Source organism: Acanthaster planci, linkage group LG15, assembly GCF_054643075.1.
Source record: "Acanthaster planci isolate LZ-2023a linkage group LG15, COTS_SCS, whole genome shotgun sequence".
Lineage (NCBI taxonomy): Eukaryota > Metazoa > Echinodermata > Asteroidea > Valvatida > Acanthasteridae > Acanthaster > Acanthaster planci.
The window spans coordinates 11,279,508-11,298,693 of NC_141791.1; the positions used below are offsets into that span (position 1 = coordinate 11,279,508).

The 19,186-nt window shown below is 43.5% G+C and overlaps 1 protein-coding gene across 1 annotated transcript; it reads right to left on the reverse strand.

The window, feature by feature from the left end:
* Positions 1-802: 802 nt before the first annotated feature.
* LOC110990274 (solute carrier family 22 member 13-like) lies at positions 803-18,640 on the reverse strand. The gene is made up of 11 exons (XM_022255169.2): positions 16,090-18,640; positions 13,721-14,271; positions 12,751-12,854; positions 9,367-9,521; positions 8,803-8,971; positions 8,011-8,152; positions 7,191-7,279; positions 5,515-5,723; positions 4,945-5,053; positions 3,963-4,181; positions 803-3,089 (listed from the first exon to the last, which is right to left on the reverse strand). The coding sequence occupies exons 2-11, from the start codon at positions 14,132-14,134 to the stop codon at positions 2,123-2,125; spliced, it is 2,577 nt and encodes an 858-aa protein (XP_022110861.2). The 5' UTR covers positions 14,135-14,271; positions 16,090-18,640; the 3' UTR covers positions 803-2,122.
* Positions 18,641-19,186: the final 546 nt, after the last annotated feature.

Below are 19,186 nucleotides of genomic sequence, written 5' to 3' on the forward strand. Positions count from 1 at the left end.
AAGTTCACTATACTGTGTTTCGTTTGTTCTCTCGATTGAAGTTACCTTAGTCTTGCCACAAGACGCTGTGGCTTGGTAACGGATCATGCACAATGTGCGGTCTTACGACCCAGCAATGAGCCATTTCGGTATTTCAAAAAAGCTCCCGGGGGGGGGTAACCTGCTTGTCCCCTCCCAATCAAGTAGTGAATAAAAATAGCAAGTGTTAGTCCTTGCTGGTTCGTTTTATATCTTTCACTCTATTAGTACAAGGTAGCTGAGATCCTAACGTGTAAGGTCCTAACGTACTGCCCTCTAGAAAATAATTAAAAGAGCTCAGCTGCAAACTGTATACCCACGTCACTTGTAAGAATGCATTGATGTGAAATAATCCAGATGGCCTGCTTAGACGTTAATGACACAATACCTGAATGTAGTTTTATTTTCTTCAGATCTGGAGAATTGGGTCCGAGTCTACAGTGACAAGATCACACGATTCTTCAAAATCTACTGGTATTTCGTCGAGTTACCAAACAATTAGGCCAAACACTGATGAAGGGGCAATTCTTGTCGAACCTCTTCGGTTTTTCGTCCATAGCACGCTAATGACAAAAACGTCGCCACAACCTCAAAGTACCCGAAAAAGCCGAAGCGATATTTTTGGAACTGGAGTTTCTCTGGGCTGGGCAGCATAAACGCGCCCAAGACCGATCTTCAATTCGCCCAACTGACTCGTAGTTGCAGGTCCGTTACCAGCCCAATAACAACGAAACTGATCTAAAGCTTAGATCGAACATATCAAATTAAAGCTCTCCACTCTCGATTAAATATCATCATGAAATATTTTATTTTGTGCGTTAATTGTGCATTACATGTATTGTGTGGCCGTGATATAAATATATTTTTTACATATTTTATGATTGGAACTCAAGTAATCCGTCATTCGTGAAACCTATACTAAACACCTGAGTAAAGAAGCTCCAATGTCTTCTTAATAGCAGATGGCCTGGACTGACCCAAAATAGAAACCCCTCTTGATCAGCAGAACTGATGTCATTTCATGTCCCATTCAAAGTCAACAATATTGAAGTGTTAATATCAATTCATTTTAATTCCATAAAAAATGTAGAGATATCCAAGTTCATACAGATACACTCATACATACCATAAACCTCTTTGGACTCCAAGCGTGAACAAGAGAGGGCGTTTTTAGCAATAACATCCCGTGTGAAAGCCATTTTTCTGGTGTTTGCTCGCTACCTAGAGTTTGCTTATATGTGAATATCATTCCCTTTGAGACGGCTTCTGTGTCAGAGTCTAAGGGGGCATAGTAATAGCTGTATTTACAAGAAATTTTCAAACTTTTTCTGCCAAATGTAAACTTCAATAGTAACCACCTCTCGTGCATTTGCAAATAACCATGTAATTTGTCTAATAGGTTAATGAAACGAGAACTATTTCTAACATGCAGAATTAGAACCAATTCATATTTTGGAGGCCTTGAGCCTCATTTAAACGAATGGTGACTTACTTTCACATAACAAACCGAAAAGGATAAATAACAGTCAATGGTTAATTAGATTCTTCCTTAATTAAAAATATTGCGTGCCAGCAAGTCACGGCCCGAAGGTGCTTATTCAGTGTGACGCTGTTTATACCTCATAATGTTTTTTAAATTTTCATTGCTCTTTTCTTTGTAAGTTGAAATTAAATGTTAAAGCCTGCTCCAACTAACAATAACGCAATGACATACTACATAAAATATTAAGACTTTTTCCCGACAATTATTGAGATCACGCATCCCTATAAAGGACTATTTCACCTGTACTCCGTCAAGTAGCTACCACCTCAACGAATAAACTCTTTAATATCTCACCATCCACCAACTCACCACAGTACACCACTCTCACCATGCACTCCATATCCGAGACAATTTAAACATCAAACTTGGCGACCCAAAACAACAAAAACTTCAAAGATAATGAAAAGAAGGGAAATATGGGGTCCAGCCTTGGCAGCACCGTTTCGTTTGCTTGATTTAAGAAATCTTTGCCTACTGTTTTATGGTTAGATGAAAAATGTATAATTTTCTCACTATGTATCGGTTTAATCTCACCAATAACATCTCCAAAATTATCTACTTCTACTCATCTTTGCCGCTTCCTCTTCCAGTATCGCTTGAATCTCCACCTGAGCCACTTGCCTTGCCGCCACCACCATCATCTTTCTCACCACTGTCTATATCACCACTGCCTACCTTGTCGTTACCGTCAGAGAGATTTTCGCTTCCTCTATCATCATTCCCGTCTCCAGCATCATGAATACTGCCACTCTTACCACTAACATTATTCTCCTTATCACCAGCTTGATTACCTTCGTCAGAGGCTTTATCACCCCCACCATCATCACCCCACTCACCACCGTAACCACTGCCACTATCGCCACTGTCGTTTACCTTTTCATCACTCTCTAAGTAATCTTTACTTCCTCCAGTTTGATTCATTTCGTCACTAGCCTCATCAGCACCACTTGAAGTATTCTCTCCATCGCTACTAACCCTATCATCATACTTATTGCTCTCAGCAACATGACCCCCACTCTCACGAGCTTTGTCATCAACATCTTCCTCGGCGTTATCACCACTACTTTTGCTGGCCCTATCACCACCGCCACGATCAGTCCCATCCCCTCTATCACCCTCTTCTGCACAAGGTCTGTCACCCACGACCGGCGCGGTTTCGACCTCGGGCAGTGATCCTTTGTTGATTCCTCTTTGACCCTCTACCAAATCCTCGACTTTGCCCGGTGTATCTGGTGACGATCCTTCCACAGCGGCGTTGCCCTGCATCCCTGGCCCGGGCACGGGGCCGTTCTCCTCCTTTGCTTTCTTCTTCTTCTGCCTTGGTTTCTTCGAGATTTGGCAGCCTTTCTCGTTCACCGCCTCGTAAGGTGGGGGAGGTCGGGCAGTGTAAGCGTAGTCATCGGCGTCAGGCACAAAGGCAGGGTTAAGGACGTCTTGCCGATATACGTCCATGTCTACCTCCTCGACTGACGAGTCAGTGTCACGATAGCGGTTGCGACCCCATGCCCATTTCTTCATGAAGTTAAACCTGAAAATCCAAATTTGCCAATTATTCTCTGTTGGTATTCAGAAAATATCAGTTCCTTACATACATTTTTTATTATTGCAAAAGATAATTTTTAAAAAATTACAACAGCACGTAACACTAGCAAGTATATCAATCATCCGTTATTTCTGTTCAATAAAACTTTGAACTTTTCCGGGTTTGAAAATTCATTTTGAAAAGTATTTCCAGGGTTAACAATCTTAATATTCATCGCCCTAATTTCAGCGGCCTAGTTTAGACTAATTCCTGTTCACTTCCATCGGTGATCCTGTGGGGGTTGGGGATTCCCCCCTCCTCTTCAAAAAAAAACAACAAAACACGGTGTATCTTTGGTAAAATAATAAGAAAAGGGCAAGGGGGCTATTTTATTATCCTCCGGCCAATAGCTTATAACCCTTCCCCCAGCCTTAAATGTAGCCTCATCTCCTAGAAAGGCCATAAAAGGTAACGTAAAAAAAGGCCCCTTTTCCCTTAAAAAAATGATGCCAGCTGCCGCGGGAAAAAAGGGCCCCTGCCTTCAGTAAAACGTAGGCCCATGAAAATGACGAATACTTCAAGAGATATTCTAACTATCAACCGTACCTGAAAGACGAATACCTCAAGAGATATTCTAACTGTCAACTGTACCTGAAAGACGAATACCTCAAGAGATATTCTAACTATCAACCGTGCCTATCTCAGTCGCACTCACTGCCCTGACGTTGGGTGGACAGCCGCAGTGTAGGTTTTACAAAGTGGCGGATTGCAACTCGAAAAGCCTGAGTTCCTATTGGATAACTTAACCTGGGGAGTCTGTAGACAGACAACTGCCAAAGAGCCTACAGGAAGACGGGTCAATCAGACAATACCACTCACTTGCCAAGCTCCTCCCCATCTCGCATGGTCTCCGGGAGCTTCCTGCCTTTGGTTTCAGGCAGCGGGGCGAGTAATATTCCCGCTATCACCGCTGCCGCACCGAAGACGATCAGGTGCAGGTCGTCGGTGATGTTCTCGTCCTTGGCCAAGTTCAGGATGAGCGGGGCAACGATGCTGCCCACCCGGGCGGTCATGGAGCATAGCCCAAGCGCAACGCTCCTTCATTAAAGAGACGCCAAGAGTTTATTACCAGTCGGGGTTACTGTCACATCATTCACGATTCCCACTGTCCCAATCAGCACTCTACACGGCCTGTCGCTGAATGGGATTTAGTATAGACCACTCTTATTTCGCCTATTATACAACTTGTATGGGCGGCCAAAGTTTGCAGAAATTCACCTTTTGGATGTTTTTCTATTTTACATCCAATTCATTGAAAAGAGTCAAAATAGACCTCTCTAACATTAATTTAACTAGGCTTGGATTTTTTTTCATTTAGTGTTTAGTGGTAGGTGTAATATTATATATGATGTTCTGATGGCTGCGTGAGATTTTTTTTATTATTTTTGTAACGACGGCCGGCCATATCTTTAGCAGCTACCTGTAGATAAGGCAAAACTGTGATGTCAGAAGAACAGAGCCGAATAGTCGTAACTACGCCAAGAAATGGGTGGCACATTATGCTTGAGCGTCAGTGCAAAATATTCAGAGAGAATTTAAAAAAAATCACGAATCAATAAAAACGCGACATGAAAAAACTTAGTTGATAGTGGATGCCGTGACATGAAAAAACTTAGTTGATAGTGGATGCCGTGGATAGCGGAAGTTGACCACTAAGACTTAAATCCCATATCATCCCCCCAGAGTGAGCTCCTGACTGCGATCATATGTAAACAATGTTAGTCGCTTTGCAAACAGTGTCTGGCCAGTTAAAAAGTAATCCCTCAACTGGACATCATGAAATTTTAGTAAGCTTACTTACCGGACTGGTGTAGGGCAGAGCTCACCTGTCCACAGGTAGACGATGTAAAATGTGGCCGTTATGCAGAATTTACCCACCATGGCTACTACCGTTCTTGCAACTGCATCATCTGTTTGATCCAAACAAAAAATACGAATAAATACGGGCGTTTCACAGTAGTGCGCTTCCAAGAGTTTGCAACGCGTTTGCCAATCACAATGCGCGAAATCTTGCGACCCAATGCGCATTTGGAAAGGGTCAGCAGATTCCGCGCGTTGTGATTGGGCAGCGCGTTGCAAACTCTTGGAGGCGCACTGTTGTGAATGGCAGTTTTCCGAGTAAACCGGTACATAACTGTGGCAGTACTTTTGGTAATATTTTACTATATATTAACAGCCCACTGCTGCTCACTAGTCTTTCATTCAGCATCGTGATAAGAGTTCGAGGCAAGAAGTCCGATGGAAGGGCCGCTGTCTTTCAAAACGACGTTCACAATGCACTATTGACTCGGTAATTACTTATGCATGTACAATTATACTTAATCCAGCCCTAGCTCACACTCTCTTGAACGAAGTCCCTACGTGCTCTTACCTATAAAGATAGTGGCTAGGCAGGCAGCGCCCCCTATTAGCTCCAAGATGACCATGTTGATCTTGCAGCCGAAGAAGCGTACGCCGACGGTGGCGTAGATCAGGGCGGGGATCTCGACCGCCCCGAAGAGGAAGAAGGTCCAGTACTGGTCGAAGCCCAAGGACTGCGCGCTGAAGGCCAGACCGTAGTACACCATGCTATTCGTCATCCTGAGTAAACCAGTACAAGTATAATATACATAGAAACACCATGGATCTAATGATTTGCCATATGGGCCTTGGGCGGGACCAAGAGAGGGCACTATTTTCTTCGCAACGGGGGCTCCTTTAGTCGAAGCTGAACTTTGCTGGTTCACGAACGACTAGTCACGGTCACATCGCTACCGACAAACTTAACGCTACTCTTTTCAATCGAAGAGGGGGTGCTTCTGCCCGAGGCGGAGAGGGCCAATCTACTTGACTACAACATTATCCTTGGCCCACCACCCAAACCTCCTAAAATCACCGGAAACCTCTTAATTGTGCAAAAAGAGGCACAATTAAGGTACAGCAACCATGCCATGTGAATTTAAAGAACTGAGCTTACCAGATTTTATTCAAATTTTAACTTGCAAAAGGCTTGTCACTCCCGTATAGACTAATCCGATTACACGCCCTAACTGCGGTGGCACCGCACTCACATGCACATTTTTCAGCTTGACGCGCGCGTGCGTTTAGCAAATCACGACACCCTATTGGTCGAAAAAGCATGTAACGCGCGCGTACCACCTGTCCAAGAGCGTTGTGCCGCCGCAGTAATGGCTTCTAATTCTGGTGGTCGAATTACACAATGTGGTACCGAGGCTTTTTGTGTGCATACCCTTCCCTCTCAAGTGTATTTGACAGCGGCTGCGCCCACGTGGTTGCTGGGGCGAATTCAAGGTATCCAATAAGGGTGATTCACAAAAGTGTGCCTTCAAGAGTTTGCAACGAGATGACCAATCACTGTGCGCGGTATCTGTCGACCCTTTCCAAACGCGCATTGGGTCGACAGAATTCGTACATTTTGATAGGCCAACGCGTTGCAAACTCTTGGAGGCGCACTATTGTGAATCGTACGTATTGAGCTGAAAGATCAACTTGTATAAGTAGCTTGGAATATACACGATCGATTGACGGCTCAGAAAACATGTATGACCAACATGGGTTTCGGTTGCTCTATTTCGGTTTTTTCAAGTCTTAAACCAAGTCCCCTCAAGTCTTAAACCAATGCTAACACTGAATCTTAATCTGAGCCTGATTGAAAAAACCCCAACCATTTAAATCTAGAGCTACAGAAGAACAAGTGGAATCAGACGTGTCTCCAGTCTCTTCTTGTCTTAGGGTTTCCAAAAGTATGAATTACTATGAAGCCCTTTGTGGCCGGTCTAGGGAGTAACGCTACAGTTGTACACGCTTTGTGAAAACAATATTAAATACACCGAAACTTGCCTTTCCTTCATTATAAGAAAGCTTTTTGTCCCTTTTTTCGGGGAGGTGCTAGGGTTGGTATGGCTTCTTTTGTCCCCCATCCACTCTTGTACAAACATAAGGAACAGTGCAGCAACGGCCCTGACAACAACAGCCACAGTACAAGCTGCAGAGGCAACTGCAGGAGCACCTGCTCAATGTGTCTAATGAATTTAAAAAACTACTCACCAGTTGAACTGCAAGATGATGGTCCTGAAACACAGGTTGGGAGTTCGGTACAGATCAATAAACGAGGGCACGTGTCCTTTAGAGGATTGCTGAAAATAAATGAAAAGGCAGTTAGCACATCTTTTGCTACAACCTTCCTTGGAGGAGTTGAACAAGGCATTCTACTAGTCAGACGTTATAATAATAATAATAATAATTTATTTATTCATTCATTCATTCATAAAGCATTCATTTCATACAGATATGTTCAAATGCGCTGCACAATGAAGACATTAAACGCGGTTGAGCCAATGGCATACAAGGGCGTCTTGGGCAGCCCCCCAAACGACCCACATCCACCTACATCTACAGAAAGGAGGCCATAAGAAGCAGTTGCACTTTTGGAGGTGGGAGGAAAACCACAGAGAAGAAATTTCCGGGGGAAACCCAGGAAATCATTTAGGGGCTAAAAATACAATCCACATGTTGACCAAGCTGGGAATCGAACCCGGACCGCACAGGTGAAGGATGAGGAATGAAGCACTACACTACCCTAACTCCCCAAGCAAAGAAATTATTATCGGTCTCGGCCAAAATTCCAATAAAACGAGAACGCGTGAAACAGATATAATCTGGCCTGCAACTACTGACTTAAAATAAAGTCTAGGGTTTCATCAATACATCATAAATCCTGCCTGTGGCACGTGAGGAAAGTTAGCCCCGAAAGACACACGCATCATCAACCTCGGGAGGGTGTTAAGAAAGAAACAAGGTAGAGGGGGATTTGGCCTAAATGTGTCCTTCCGAGGAACACACACACACAAACGCCTTCTATTCTTGCCTTGTAGCTTTCGATCTCCTTCTCGTCAAAGATCTTCTCCGGCAGGGTCTTTTTGTTCCACTTGCCCACCTTCCTGATGACCTCCTCCGCCTCCTGCACTCGGCCCTTGGACAAGAGCCATCGCACGGACTCGGACAGACCTCTGCGAGAAGGAAGACACTGTCAGCACGCTGTGCACAAGTACCCCCTCAACTTTGACAGTGAGAGAGGCAGGGCTGGCGCTTGAACGCCATTGCTAACATAAGATTGCTTCATTGATTTGATAACGGAGATACAGAGGACAAGTAGCCGCCACTATCAAGCGAAAAAGCAATGAGGGTTTTTTGAAGTTAACATATAATATACTGACAAATATCCACCATGCACAATCCAAATAGAGGGGCGACATGGAGTGCTCTCACAGAGGGCAGGTCTATATTCCTGTGTGATATACTTGAGTAGACCCTTTAGCACTTTATTGTCATTAACATCTAAATAACATACATGTCCTCAGTGAGGGCGCTCAATGCAGCCCGTCTATTCCAGTTTGCACCCCACCGCGGCAAAAGGCCAAATTCGTTCAACAGTCATAATGTCGACCACTGGTCCATTTTCACTGCATTCCATGCACAGATAAAATCGACCAGCCTCTATTGCTGCCGGGCCTTGGTTCAGCGATCAAGATACGGCGCGAAAACTGTGGAACAGCCACCAAAGACGTGCCCGTGACCTTATAACGGAATTAAGTTGCGTACGTGACACAGTAGGGCACAGTGCAAATCCTGCTGCCTGAAACATCCGACTTTTACTTACATCACAAAGAACAAGCTGAGGAAAAGCGGAATGATGGGTATGAACGCCAGTACTCGCCATTTCCGTATTGCCATGGCAACGAGGGCGACAGTCATATAGCCCAATGAATACGTCGTTCCAATAAATATCCCGGCCACAATGCGCCATTTTGCTGATACAAACTCATTCACTGAAAAAGAATTCAAAGGTAATAGTCGAAGTAAACAAAAATTCATTCATCCTAGATCCTGGTGCGGCTCGTCCTGTACCATGTTCGTTACTGCAATAAAGAGAAATCGATTTGTAGTGTGCAGTCTATAATTTGGATCTTCAACGTGCATTTCGTGTTTTACTGTTCACGGTAAATACCACGCCCTACCCCCCAGAGTGTGATGATTCTTTATTCGTTTTGCTGGTTATCACTTTTGCTGTTTTGAGGTAGGTTAGATGGGTACCAGTTTTTGCATTATTTATGCAACTTACATGTACACCCGTGATAACATTTTTTTGAGGGGACATTTTTGTTTTCAGTCATTTGGCATTGTGCGCCGTTTTTGTTAAGGCATGGCATGTGTTTCCACTCACCCAGAACGTATGCAGGGATCCAACGACCCAGCTGTCCCGTTCCAGTGAGAAATCGCACAATGTAGTACTGCCAGGTGGCGCTTGTGAAGGGCGTGGCCAGAGCACCTAGAAACCACAACACCATTGCCAGAGCCAGCGCTTTTTTACGCCCCCACCTGTGGAAAGAGGGAAACTTATCTCTGACTCCATTCGCTACTGCTGGAAGTTGAACTAACTAGGGCGTCTATGGAAGCAGCCAGATGGAGGATTCCTCCATTTTCCATAGATGCAAGCGCTATATCCATATCCATATTCGGTCTTAGGGTCAGATCTCTGCCTCCATCATTACTCCCACAACTTTCCTGCAAGTGTCACGTGCTGGTGGAAGTTCTAACCACGCGCCACTGACGTGCCACTGCTTACAAAAAGGCTCACTTCATACGTTGAACTACCATCGTGCCGTCAAATATACATTATCACCCAAAATTTAAATTAGACATGGACGAAAATCAGCGTTTGAAGTGGGCCACTAATTGTAAACATGCAGATAAATTTTCACTAGAAGAAATGATTACGTTATTCGCCTAGAAGACCTCAAACGAGCCCCAAGCGCAGGGCAAAATATAGGATCGAATTTTAAAGCCTTCAATGACTGCATTCAGCGACATGCAAAAGCTGCTTGTGGATACCACAGTTTTGGTAAGAATGGTATGGGAAATATCTATTAAACCATACCCAGGGGTGTTAAAAATCCAACTTGGACAAAGGGCTTTGGAAAATATTTGCTGGTTATCAATTTATAGAAAGTGAAAAATTACTTGACCTAAAAGAGAAATATCCTGCCAAAATTTGACCCATCACTTCCGAAAATCTAAGATACATAAGTAACAGTCCAATGCAGCGGTCTCGTACGCAGATGAACATTTCTGGTTTGAAATTGTGGTAGTTTGTCGGTAAAAGCTGAACTAAAAACAGATATAAATAATTCACAAACTGTTCTGATATATAAGGTAATAAACTTAAAGCAACAATCTACTTTTACAAAAGATAATAATATCTTATTTAACCTTTGCTGACAACAACTGCATTATGTTAAATCCACATAACATGGAACCCATCGACTACAGGTTGGTAAATCTTTCCATTTTACAATCTCGTTTTCATATAAACGCGGGTGAGAGAAAACAAACGTACATAAACAAGGAAACCTAGGTACGATATCGCCGGATGTGAAAGGTCGTTGATGAAATTCGCTTTTTTACCCATTTCCATTTGACTTTTGCTAGATCTTAGTTGAGGAGGACAAAGGTAAATTTCAACATGAGTGTTTCATGGGGTGTTTTCAGTTTAGGAATCATTCTTCTAAAACTTAACGAACGTGATAGAACGGCCTAATGTAAAATCCCCACTGGCGGGCCGCGCGAGGGTTCCGGAAGCTTGCTGAGTGACCTTTTACTTCCAGGCTCTATTGGGAAATTGAACACTCTCGATAACGCGGCTCCTTTCAATCGATGAGGGGGTACTTCTACTCGAGGCAGATAAGGTGTGTTAATAAATGATAATGAAATTTAAAATTACGGGGGGTAAGGCTAATTTTTGACTAAGTTGAACGTGGCACAGGCAACCCTTTGTAATAAAATAAAATCAAGAGAGAAATGATAGCTGTCATTATGGTAACAGTCCCATAATTTTAATCGATGAGAATTTATTTAAGGTCGTGACGTGCAACATAGGCCCACCCATCATCACCCATCATTTGAGACTGATCTTCAAACATTGGACCCAATTGACAGCAATATAATGCCAGAGTTGTAACTTTTAAGGATACAGTTATCCTTAACCAAACATAAACCCTAATTATCCTTACATTTATATATATTTTTATCTGACCTACCAAGAGATATACAACAGACATGCAAACACTTAAAAAGCCAGTTATCACTGGAAACTTCATAGATGTTTGCTGAGCTGCGTGGCCATCGACTAAAATTAAAACTGCATGCAAATCTAAAGATATTTAGCACTGAAACTGTACAAAGTTACATTCTGACCATATAGATTTTCCGTGTGATAAATTCTGGTTCCTATAGTAAACATAATTATCTGCCAGGAACAACATTTCAATCGAAGAGGTGGTGAGGCCCATTGCCAAAGGTAATGTAACACTGATATCTTACCTGTGCAAAGCTGTATGAGGGACACCATGAAAAAAAACTCTTAATACGTTTTGTGATACTTAAATCTCGTACGTCTTGATATCTCGTGCGGCCGATGCATGATTTATACTTATTCCATATTTGTACGCACAACTTATGAATCATTTCTCAAATGTGGGTAATTCCGGAAATTAGGGGTATCAAAGTATGGCATTTGTGTGGCCCTGTTACATCTGACCTTGGTTATTTGGCGTGGAAATATCACCTGAACTGATTTCAAACTATTACTGTTTATTACTCATCACTCTTGGAAATTAGAAAACATGTGCCGAACTTACAAAATCATATGTTAGATGTGACAGGGACACACAAAAAATAAACCCCAAATTTCTGGAATTACACTAAAAAAACTGGGGTGTTAAATTTAACACCCGCGGTGTTATCAGAAGACTACATCAACACTTTTCGCTGGTGTTATAATTTTGGTGTTATTTGGTGTTACTTGTAACACCTCCTAGTGCACTGTAACACTTATAAGGTGTGCAAACTAACATCATCAGTGTTAAAGTAACACCCTATGGTGTGGTCATCTGATAACACTCAAAAGTGTTGATTTTAAAACCCGAGTTTTTACAACGTACCCATTTGCGCCTTACATGTATGTGTGCTACTAAAGGCACCCGTTTCACGTTCTATGGTTCTCAAATCGTTTTCAGTTGAGGGAGGGTCGGTCAGCCGAATCCCCCGCCCCCAAAAAAATCCATGCTGCTGTCATACAGATGACTTAATAAACCAGGCAAAATGTCCTTGTCACTTATTTTTATATTGAAGAGTCTTCGTTTCTAGCTGAGTACAGAGAAATATTTTTTATTGGTTCATAACACAATACATGTACTTCGTTCGCGTGTGTCACCACACCGTACGGGTGTGTGTGCGTGCAGTGTGCATCTTTGTTTTTTCCAATAGCGCTCCATCTGTAGGGCACTGGGTTCGGTACGGTACCGCTTGGTCTGGTATAAATGCCGCGCATGTAAATTTTCAGCGCTGTCTTTTGAGGCCACCATAACATCTCCTACTTTTTATAGGCAAAGTCCTCTCAGCAGGGTTTTTTTAAGGAGCGTAGCCAAAATGGGGACCCGTTGGCAATGAGAACCACAGAATTTGATAAATAGTGCGCTCATGGACAGAAACTCTGAAGTACGCATTGTTGTTCAAAATTCACTTGTAACTCGAAAGAGTATTCACTGACCAATCGGAGATGACGCCAAAAATGAAAGAGCCCGCCATGAAGCCGCCGAAATAGACCGACGTCATGATGTTTGTCGCACCTCCGTCCTCACAGACAAGGTTCCACTGACAACATGAGAGCGTCAAGAGTGAATTAATTTACAAAGAAGACTGTACGCCATCTCAAATAATCATAGGGCATGATTTAAATAAGACAAATGTCTCATAATTTTACTCTTTATTTCAATACACAATCTACCAATCTGAGCGGGCTGATTGTTAAACATCGCCAGATTATTCTGCAAATATACCCCCGACGTATTGGGAAGAAATTCCCATTTACCGAATGGATCAATCCTCATTTGCATAACGCTGCCCCATTGGATATCAACTCAGAAAGGAATTGCATAATTATGTTTTGGGCCGTTCCTATACATGAATATCGGCTCAAGATCGTGTCTGTCAGGTCTTAAGATCAGAAATCGGCCAATTTATGTCACCAATCTTAATTTATCTGAACCCCCCCTCATACTATTATAAATTCAGTTTTGTTAACTTCTATATCACTTAACTTATAGTATGGAAAAAAACCTGAAACCTGAAACTAGAGCCGTGCCCGTGGATTTTGGCTGAAGTTCGAGACTATTGAACGGCTTGTAAGCAAGTGTATATTTAGTCAGGCGTAAGTACATTAAAAAAAATCCACGACTCACTGTGTCCAGGTCTTCGTATATTCATTGTATGACCCTACACAATGGACAGGAACTTCAATCTTCTACCGGTTTGTACATTTCTTATTCAACTGGTTGCAGTGGCCATTTTCCTAAACGAAATCAAGGGGTCGTTTTCTTTTTAGAGTTTAGGGTGAGGCACAATCGTTTGGGATTGCTTGAGGTTTGTCTTCCACTCGTTTAAACATATAGGCACACACCACGATTCCTCTTCCCTAGTTCTAACCCGAATCTCACTGTATTAACAGCAATTATACGTACGTCCATGATGATGGTCGTCTCGTACTGACTCGTGTTGAACTCCCATCCATTCTTGCACGCCACTTTGGAGGCATTGTAGTCGGTGTGGTTGATGTAAGGGTTGAATTTTAGCCCCTCGGGCAGGCCCCACTGGCGGCAGTTGTCGTAGTAGTACGGGTCTTTCTCTGGGTAGTTTTCGGCGGGCGGAATGCTGACTCGCTTCACGGCCTCTGTGCACTCCTCCGGCGTGTTCAGCCCAAACGCGGTGCAGTTAGGGCTGAACGTCTTGCACCAGTGGTCGCTCTCGCCGGCGTAGAAGGCGTGCTGCAGGGTGGTGAACGCCCCCAAGTAGTTGACGAGATTCAGGAAGAAAAAGGCGTACCACTGGTACCTTCCGAACCCGCCTAGAATCTCCAACACCTCGTCAAATTTCATCCTGACCGGTGATTATTTCCCAACAAAATCGAGCAGGTTTCATGAAACCGTTTTGACTTAAGGTGTGCTCTTTTCGGTGCCCTGGATGTGTGGCTTTCTTGTGGTTTGTCTCTTCGTTTTGTTTCATTACTCGCTCCCTTCATATCAACCAGAAACAACAAAGTTTTAGTCACTAATCTAATATCTCGAGGTCAATTGTATAGTTGTGCCCGTAAAGCATGCCAAAGCAAACAAAACAATGAAACATTTCAACTTGAAACGGGGTGTGCAGGTACAATCTAATCTTGGTTCCAAACATCCAATTTGCACAGCACCATTTAAAGTGGCGACCAATTTGGACTCAACCCTTGAACTGATCCCCTGATAATGTCGCAGTACAACATTTATAAAGGTGTCTATGCATTATTGAATGCACATTCAGAATTGCATTGTGGTCGAGACTTGAGGCAAAGAATACTCTTCCTCTTAGGAGGAGGAAAAATCAAATATCTGACGCCCCTCCCTCTTTATGGGAAGCATGAACAGCGTAAATAGCAAACAAACAGCTGTGGAACATCTTAATATATAGGCCTTGGGGCACGGGCGTATATAAAAAACCCTGGACTTGCAACGCCTTTGTATGAAATAGAAGCCAACCAGCGGCCATGTTACCGAGCCGAATACAAATGCGCGGGTTGGCTCGATTCTACTGATGCCAGGGAGAACAAATTTATATAACGGATTTTGCCCTTACCCAACGTATATATTAATTAACACTGTATGCTCAGTGCTTGTCCGAGAGCTTGCAAAAAAAGTCACAGGCCTACTCAGGGGGACTCCAACCCCTCGACCTCCTGCTTCGAGTCCCACCCGAGTAAGCTTGTGACTTTTTTCCGCAAGCTCTCGAGCAAACGCTGAGCATACTGTGTTTATTAATATATACGTTGGGTAAGGGCAAAACCCGTTATATAAATTAACATCTCCCCAACGCAAAAAAAAATACAGCTTGAAAAAGGGAGAACAAAGGCGGGCATTGCCGGGCAAGCTTGTATTCGGCTCGGTAAAATGGCCGCGAGTGGATTCAATGATCTCTATAAGCTGATTAGGCCTAAGGGCATTGCAACTCCAGATTTTTTTTTATATATGTCCGTGCCTAGGGGACGTTTCCTCAGACTGAAGTCGTCCATGCTATACAAAAGAAGATAGATAGTTTGGGGCTGCCGACCACCCAAAACCTTACACTGTAAAAACTCTGGTGTTAAAATCAACACTTTTGCACTAGAAGGTGTTACAGGTAACACCAAATAACACCAAAATTTTAACACCAGTGAAAAGTGCTAGTGCGGTCCTCTGATAACACCGCAGGTGTTAAATTTAACACCCCAGTTTTTGCAGTGTACGCTTCATTTGCTCTGAACAACAGTTCTGAAAGGCAACAAAACAGATTGGTTAACAACTATTCTATAACCAGGCTGAAGTACAGATAATCTTGATTTCTGACTGTACCTCTTCCCCACTGATCGCAAGGTAATATGGGAGGGAATGGACTCCATGTTGTTCTGCAACTTTCGTATGTACAACTTCTGTTCTCTTTCCCTCCGTGGCGTAAACTAAGGCTAAATGTCAGGGGGAACCCAGGGGAGCACACATTTTTCTTCAAGGGGGCACCACAAGCAAATCAGCTGCAGCTGCATTTAAATGGAAATTATTAATAGATTTTAAATGGGGGTGGGGCACCCGGGTCCCGGGCATCCGCTGGGTTGGGAGGCACAAGCCGCCAGTGCCTCCCCCCCACGAGTTACACCACTGTTTTCACCTGTTGTTTGAGGGCTGGGGAAACTGATAGAAGTCCAGATTGATTGGCACCGTGTTAGACTTTTCATTACAGAAAGTTGGGTCAATCAAAATAATAGTGTCAATCATGTCAAATCAAAACATATTTCCTAACGCAAGTACGCTTTGGAGTCTTTACTTACGTGTACTTCTTCATCGCGTCAAATAGCGCAAGGTTGAATTTGCAGTGTGCTAGTAGGCCATGGTGATGTCACGTAGCTCAGGCTAGTTTGTCTGGCATAGAGGTCCCACTTTTCACCAGGTGCCGCCATCAGGGGTGGACTTGCGCTAGGTTTGTTGCTTGATGTCGAACTGAAAGTCATGGGCAATGCGGTCGCACAACCTGTACTCTGAGGTTATCCCGTTGGCAACTCCAGTCAATAGTAGAGGGGTTGTAAAGAGGGAGCCTGGGTGGGGCAGAGGTGTAGTACTGCAGGTGGACGAACCATCGGAGCCAACGCTGCATGGTCAAGGATGATGCTGCAGCGGAATAAAATTGTACGAAGGCCGATAGTGTCATCACGTGCACAGTCTGACCACTGAACATGTTCCAGGCAGCTAAATCCATTCATATCAAACACATCAGGGCGAAGGGTTAGTCAGAAATAAAAGACTATGTCTCAGCTCCGTAGTGAAGTACGAATAACGCTATAGGGCATTACACATGTGGTCTTCCTCGGGATTCTCCTCCAAACTGTGTCAGAGCTTCCTCAGGGCACCAACAGCCGCATTCCCGATCCGTGCGGAGACGTCTTCCTGCACAGTTCCGTTGCACGCTATACGAGGGCCTAAGTTAATTGCTTTCAAAAGGTCAGGATGATTCCTTGCCACCGATCATTTAGGATCGGGTCAGACTCTAAATCAGTGTTAATGATAAACTGTAGTCACTCTAGCATACACTTGGCACCAGCCTTGAGCATTTCGGCAATGATATTGCAGATCCCCGCTGCCCTGCCGCTCTTCATTGATGCTGGTAAGAGCTCTCTGGATCTCAAGAAGGTTCACGGTATCTGTCGCACAGCCAGATGGTGATGGGTGCATGTTCTGCCTCGGTCTGCAGGAATCAGAGGCTCGTTGAGAAGGTTAGAAAGGCGCTGCTGTTGCTCCCGGGCAGGCATTCAAGCATTAAGCACCTTGCCATCCTTGTCCTTCTCAAGGCAGATAAAGTATTTGCGATTGAGGTAGCTGTACTATGGGTGCAAAGCTCCCTGAACTTGGGCCAATGATCATGATGATTAGTTGGAGCTTCAGCACTGTCCAGCTCCTTCTTCCAAAATTCCTCTTCGTCCCATCCAAGAACCTTCTTTCTTTGGCGCAGGAAACTGAGGCTTTTCGCGTGATTTCTCGTTAAACGAGCTTCGATCCTGCGCTCCTCTATTAGATTGAGGGTAAACGAGATATCGAGATCCAGGGTTTTTGCAGTTTCCTTCGGCGGTGGAACACATTCTGTAGCCGCCTGGAGACGTCTTGTTGGAATGTGTCCTACTGAGCATGTTCATCTTGATTGGGCAAGAGAGCTGAGAATCTGTTAAAGACTTCCATTGCGAATGCAACTTGGGTTTGGGGGCCCTTTGTTACGTGCACTGCTGTCACATGTCACGTAAGTCTCAGCTGAGTGGCTACCGGTACCCATCAGCTTTTACGCTGGATGTAAGCAATGATCAGGCGATGGTCGGTGGCATCGAGCTCCCTACACGACTTTTGCGTCAGTTTTGTACCAAAGAAAGCCATCGATGGTCGATGAGACTGTGATTTATCATCTTTCGGGTAATGCCGTCATAGCTGATATACTGGCTATTCGCTTCCTTTGGGAATAAGTGTTTGCTACAGGAGAGCAGTGGGTAAAATGGGGCGTTTCCCATGGTAATTTTTGACAGAGTCGAGGGACACAGACCTTGATCTTGGACAATTATCTCAGGGGATTAAGACAGGTTTGATTATTCTTAGTACAGAGGAGAGTAGTTAGCAGGCACCGAATAATTCTCCCTTTTTGGTGTGTGCTTTTTGGTGACAAAGCAATGGTAAGTATAGGTTTTCCCGGCCAATTTCGGAGAATGTGTAAATGAATTAGCAATGGCAGCATTCGTTTTTGAGCGAAATGGAACAAGCATTCAAATCCCCGCCTCTATTTAACAAATAAAAACTTTCTTTCAACGAGGGTGCATTCAGTCGTATAGAGTCAGCGTTCAATTTCCTGAGTTTAGTAGTTTAGTAGGTTGACATTCATTTTTTGCGCGAAATCGAATGCACCTCTGCAATCCTGCATTCATGCTAATTTGAACTTAATCTATTTCGCAAAATATGCAGGGGATTCGCGCAAAGTGTTATTTAACTTATGCCTGGTCAAAAATTGGAATTGTGTGCTGAAAGAAGTTACATTGTTAGAAATGTTTAGTTGAATGGTTCAACGTTTGAATATTCATGATTAAAAAATAAACCATTCATGTTGTCTTTGAAAACATACCGACTATTGTACGAATCCTATACAAACACTGACACTGAGGTAACCTTCCTTTTGGAGCTACATTTTTGCCACAATCACATCGTAGAGCAAGTCAAAGGTTCATAATTGTCCTTCTTGCAAATGGCTAAACGGGAAGATGCAGAGAAATGGACTTTAATTGGTGTACAGTTTGATAACAAACACACTATAATCCTTCATGGGGCACCCGAACCGACTACCCACCGCTACTTATAAGTGAGGCCTGTGCAGCAAAATAGCCATGCTCTAACTGTGATGGTAATATATTATCATATGATGCAATACACTAGACACACTTATGAGTGAGGCTTGTTCGAGCATTCTGCTTGCAAATTTTCTTGACGCTGACTAGCCTTAGTTATAAGTGTGCCACTGTATTGCATCATACGATAATATATTAGCATCACGGTTGTTGCAGGCTTTTTTGCTGCACAGGCCTCACTTATAAGTAGCGGTGGGTAGTCGGATCGGGTGCATGAGTAACATTGATTTTCAAAGTGGTGTCATGATTTCTGTAACCCTGTTTATTTCTATTCAAATTGAACGCATTTTCTGTGAATGTGGATTAAAGCAAATGAAAATGAATACTCAGTACCGGCGGTTTACGGTAAGAGACAGATTGTTGGTGAACAAGATTGCACATTGGCTATAATTGGCAACGAATAGAGGGATCCCAATACGACGCTTTTAGCGTCGATCTGCGCACTTCCGCGTTTGAAAACGAGGCTTTATGTGTCAGCTTCAATTCTGAATACGAT

Coding starts and splice junctions, on each gene's coding strand:
- LOC110990274 (XM_022255169.2), bottom strand. CDS start 14,134: ATGAAATTTGACGAGGTGTTGGAGATTCTAGGCGGGTTCGGAAGGTAC. Junction 8,153..8,802: donor CTCAGCTTGTTCTTTGTGAT/GTAAGTAAAAGT, acceptor TCCTTCTCGCAG/AGGTCTGTCCGAGTCCGTGC. Junction 3,090..3,962: donor GATGGGGAGGAGCTTGGCAA/GTGAGTGGTATT, acceptor TTGGATTTTCAG/GTTTAACTTCATGAAGAAAT.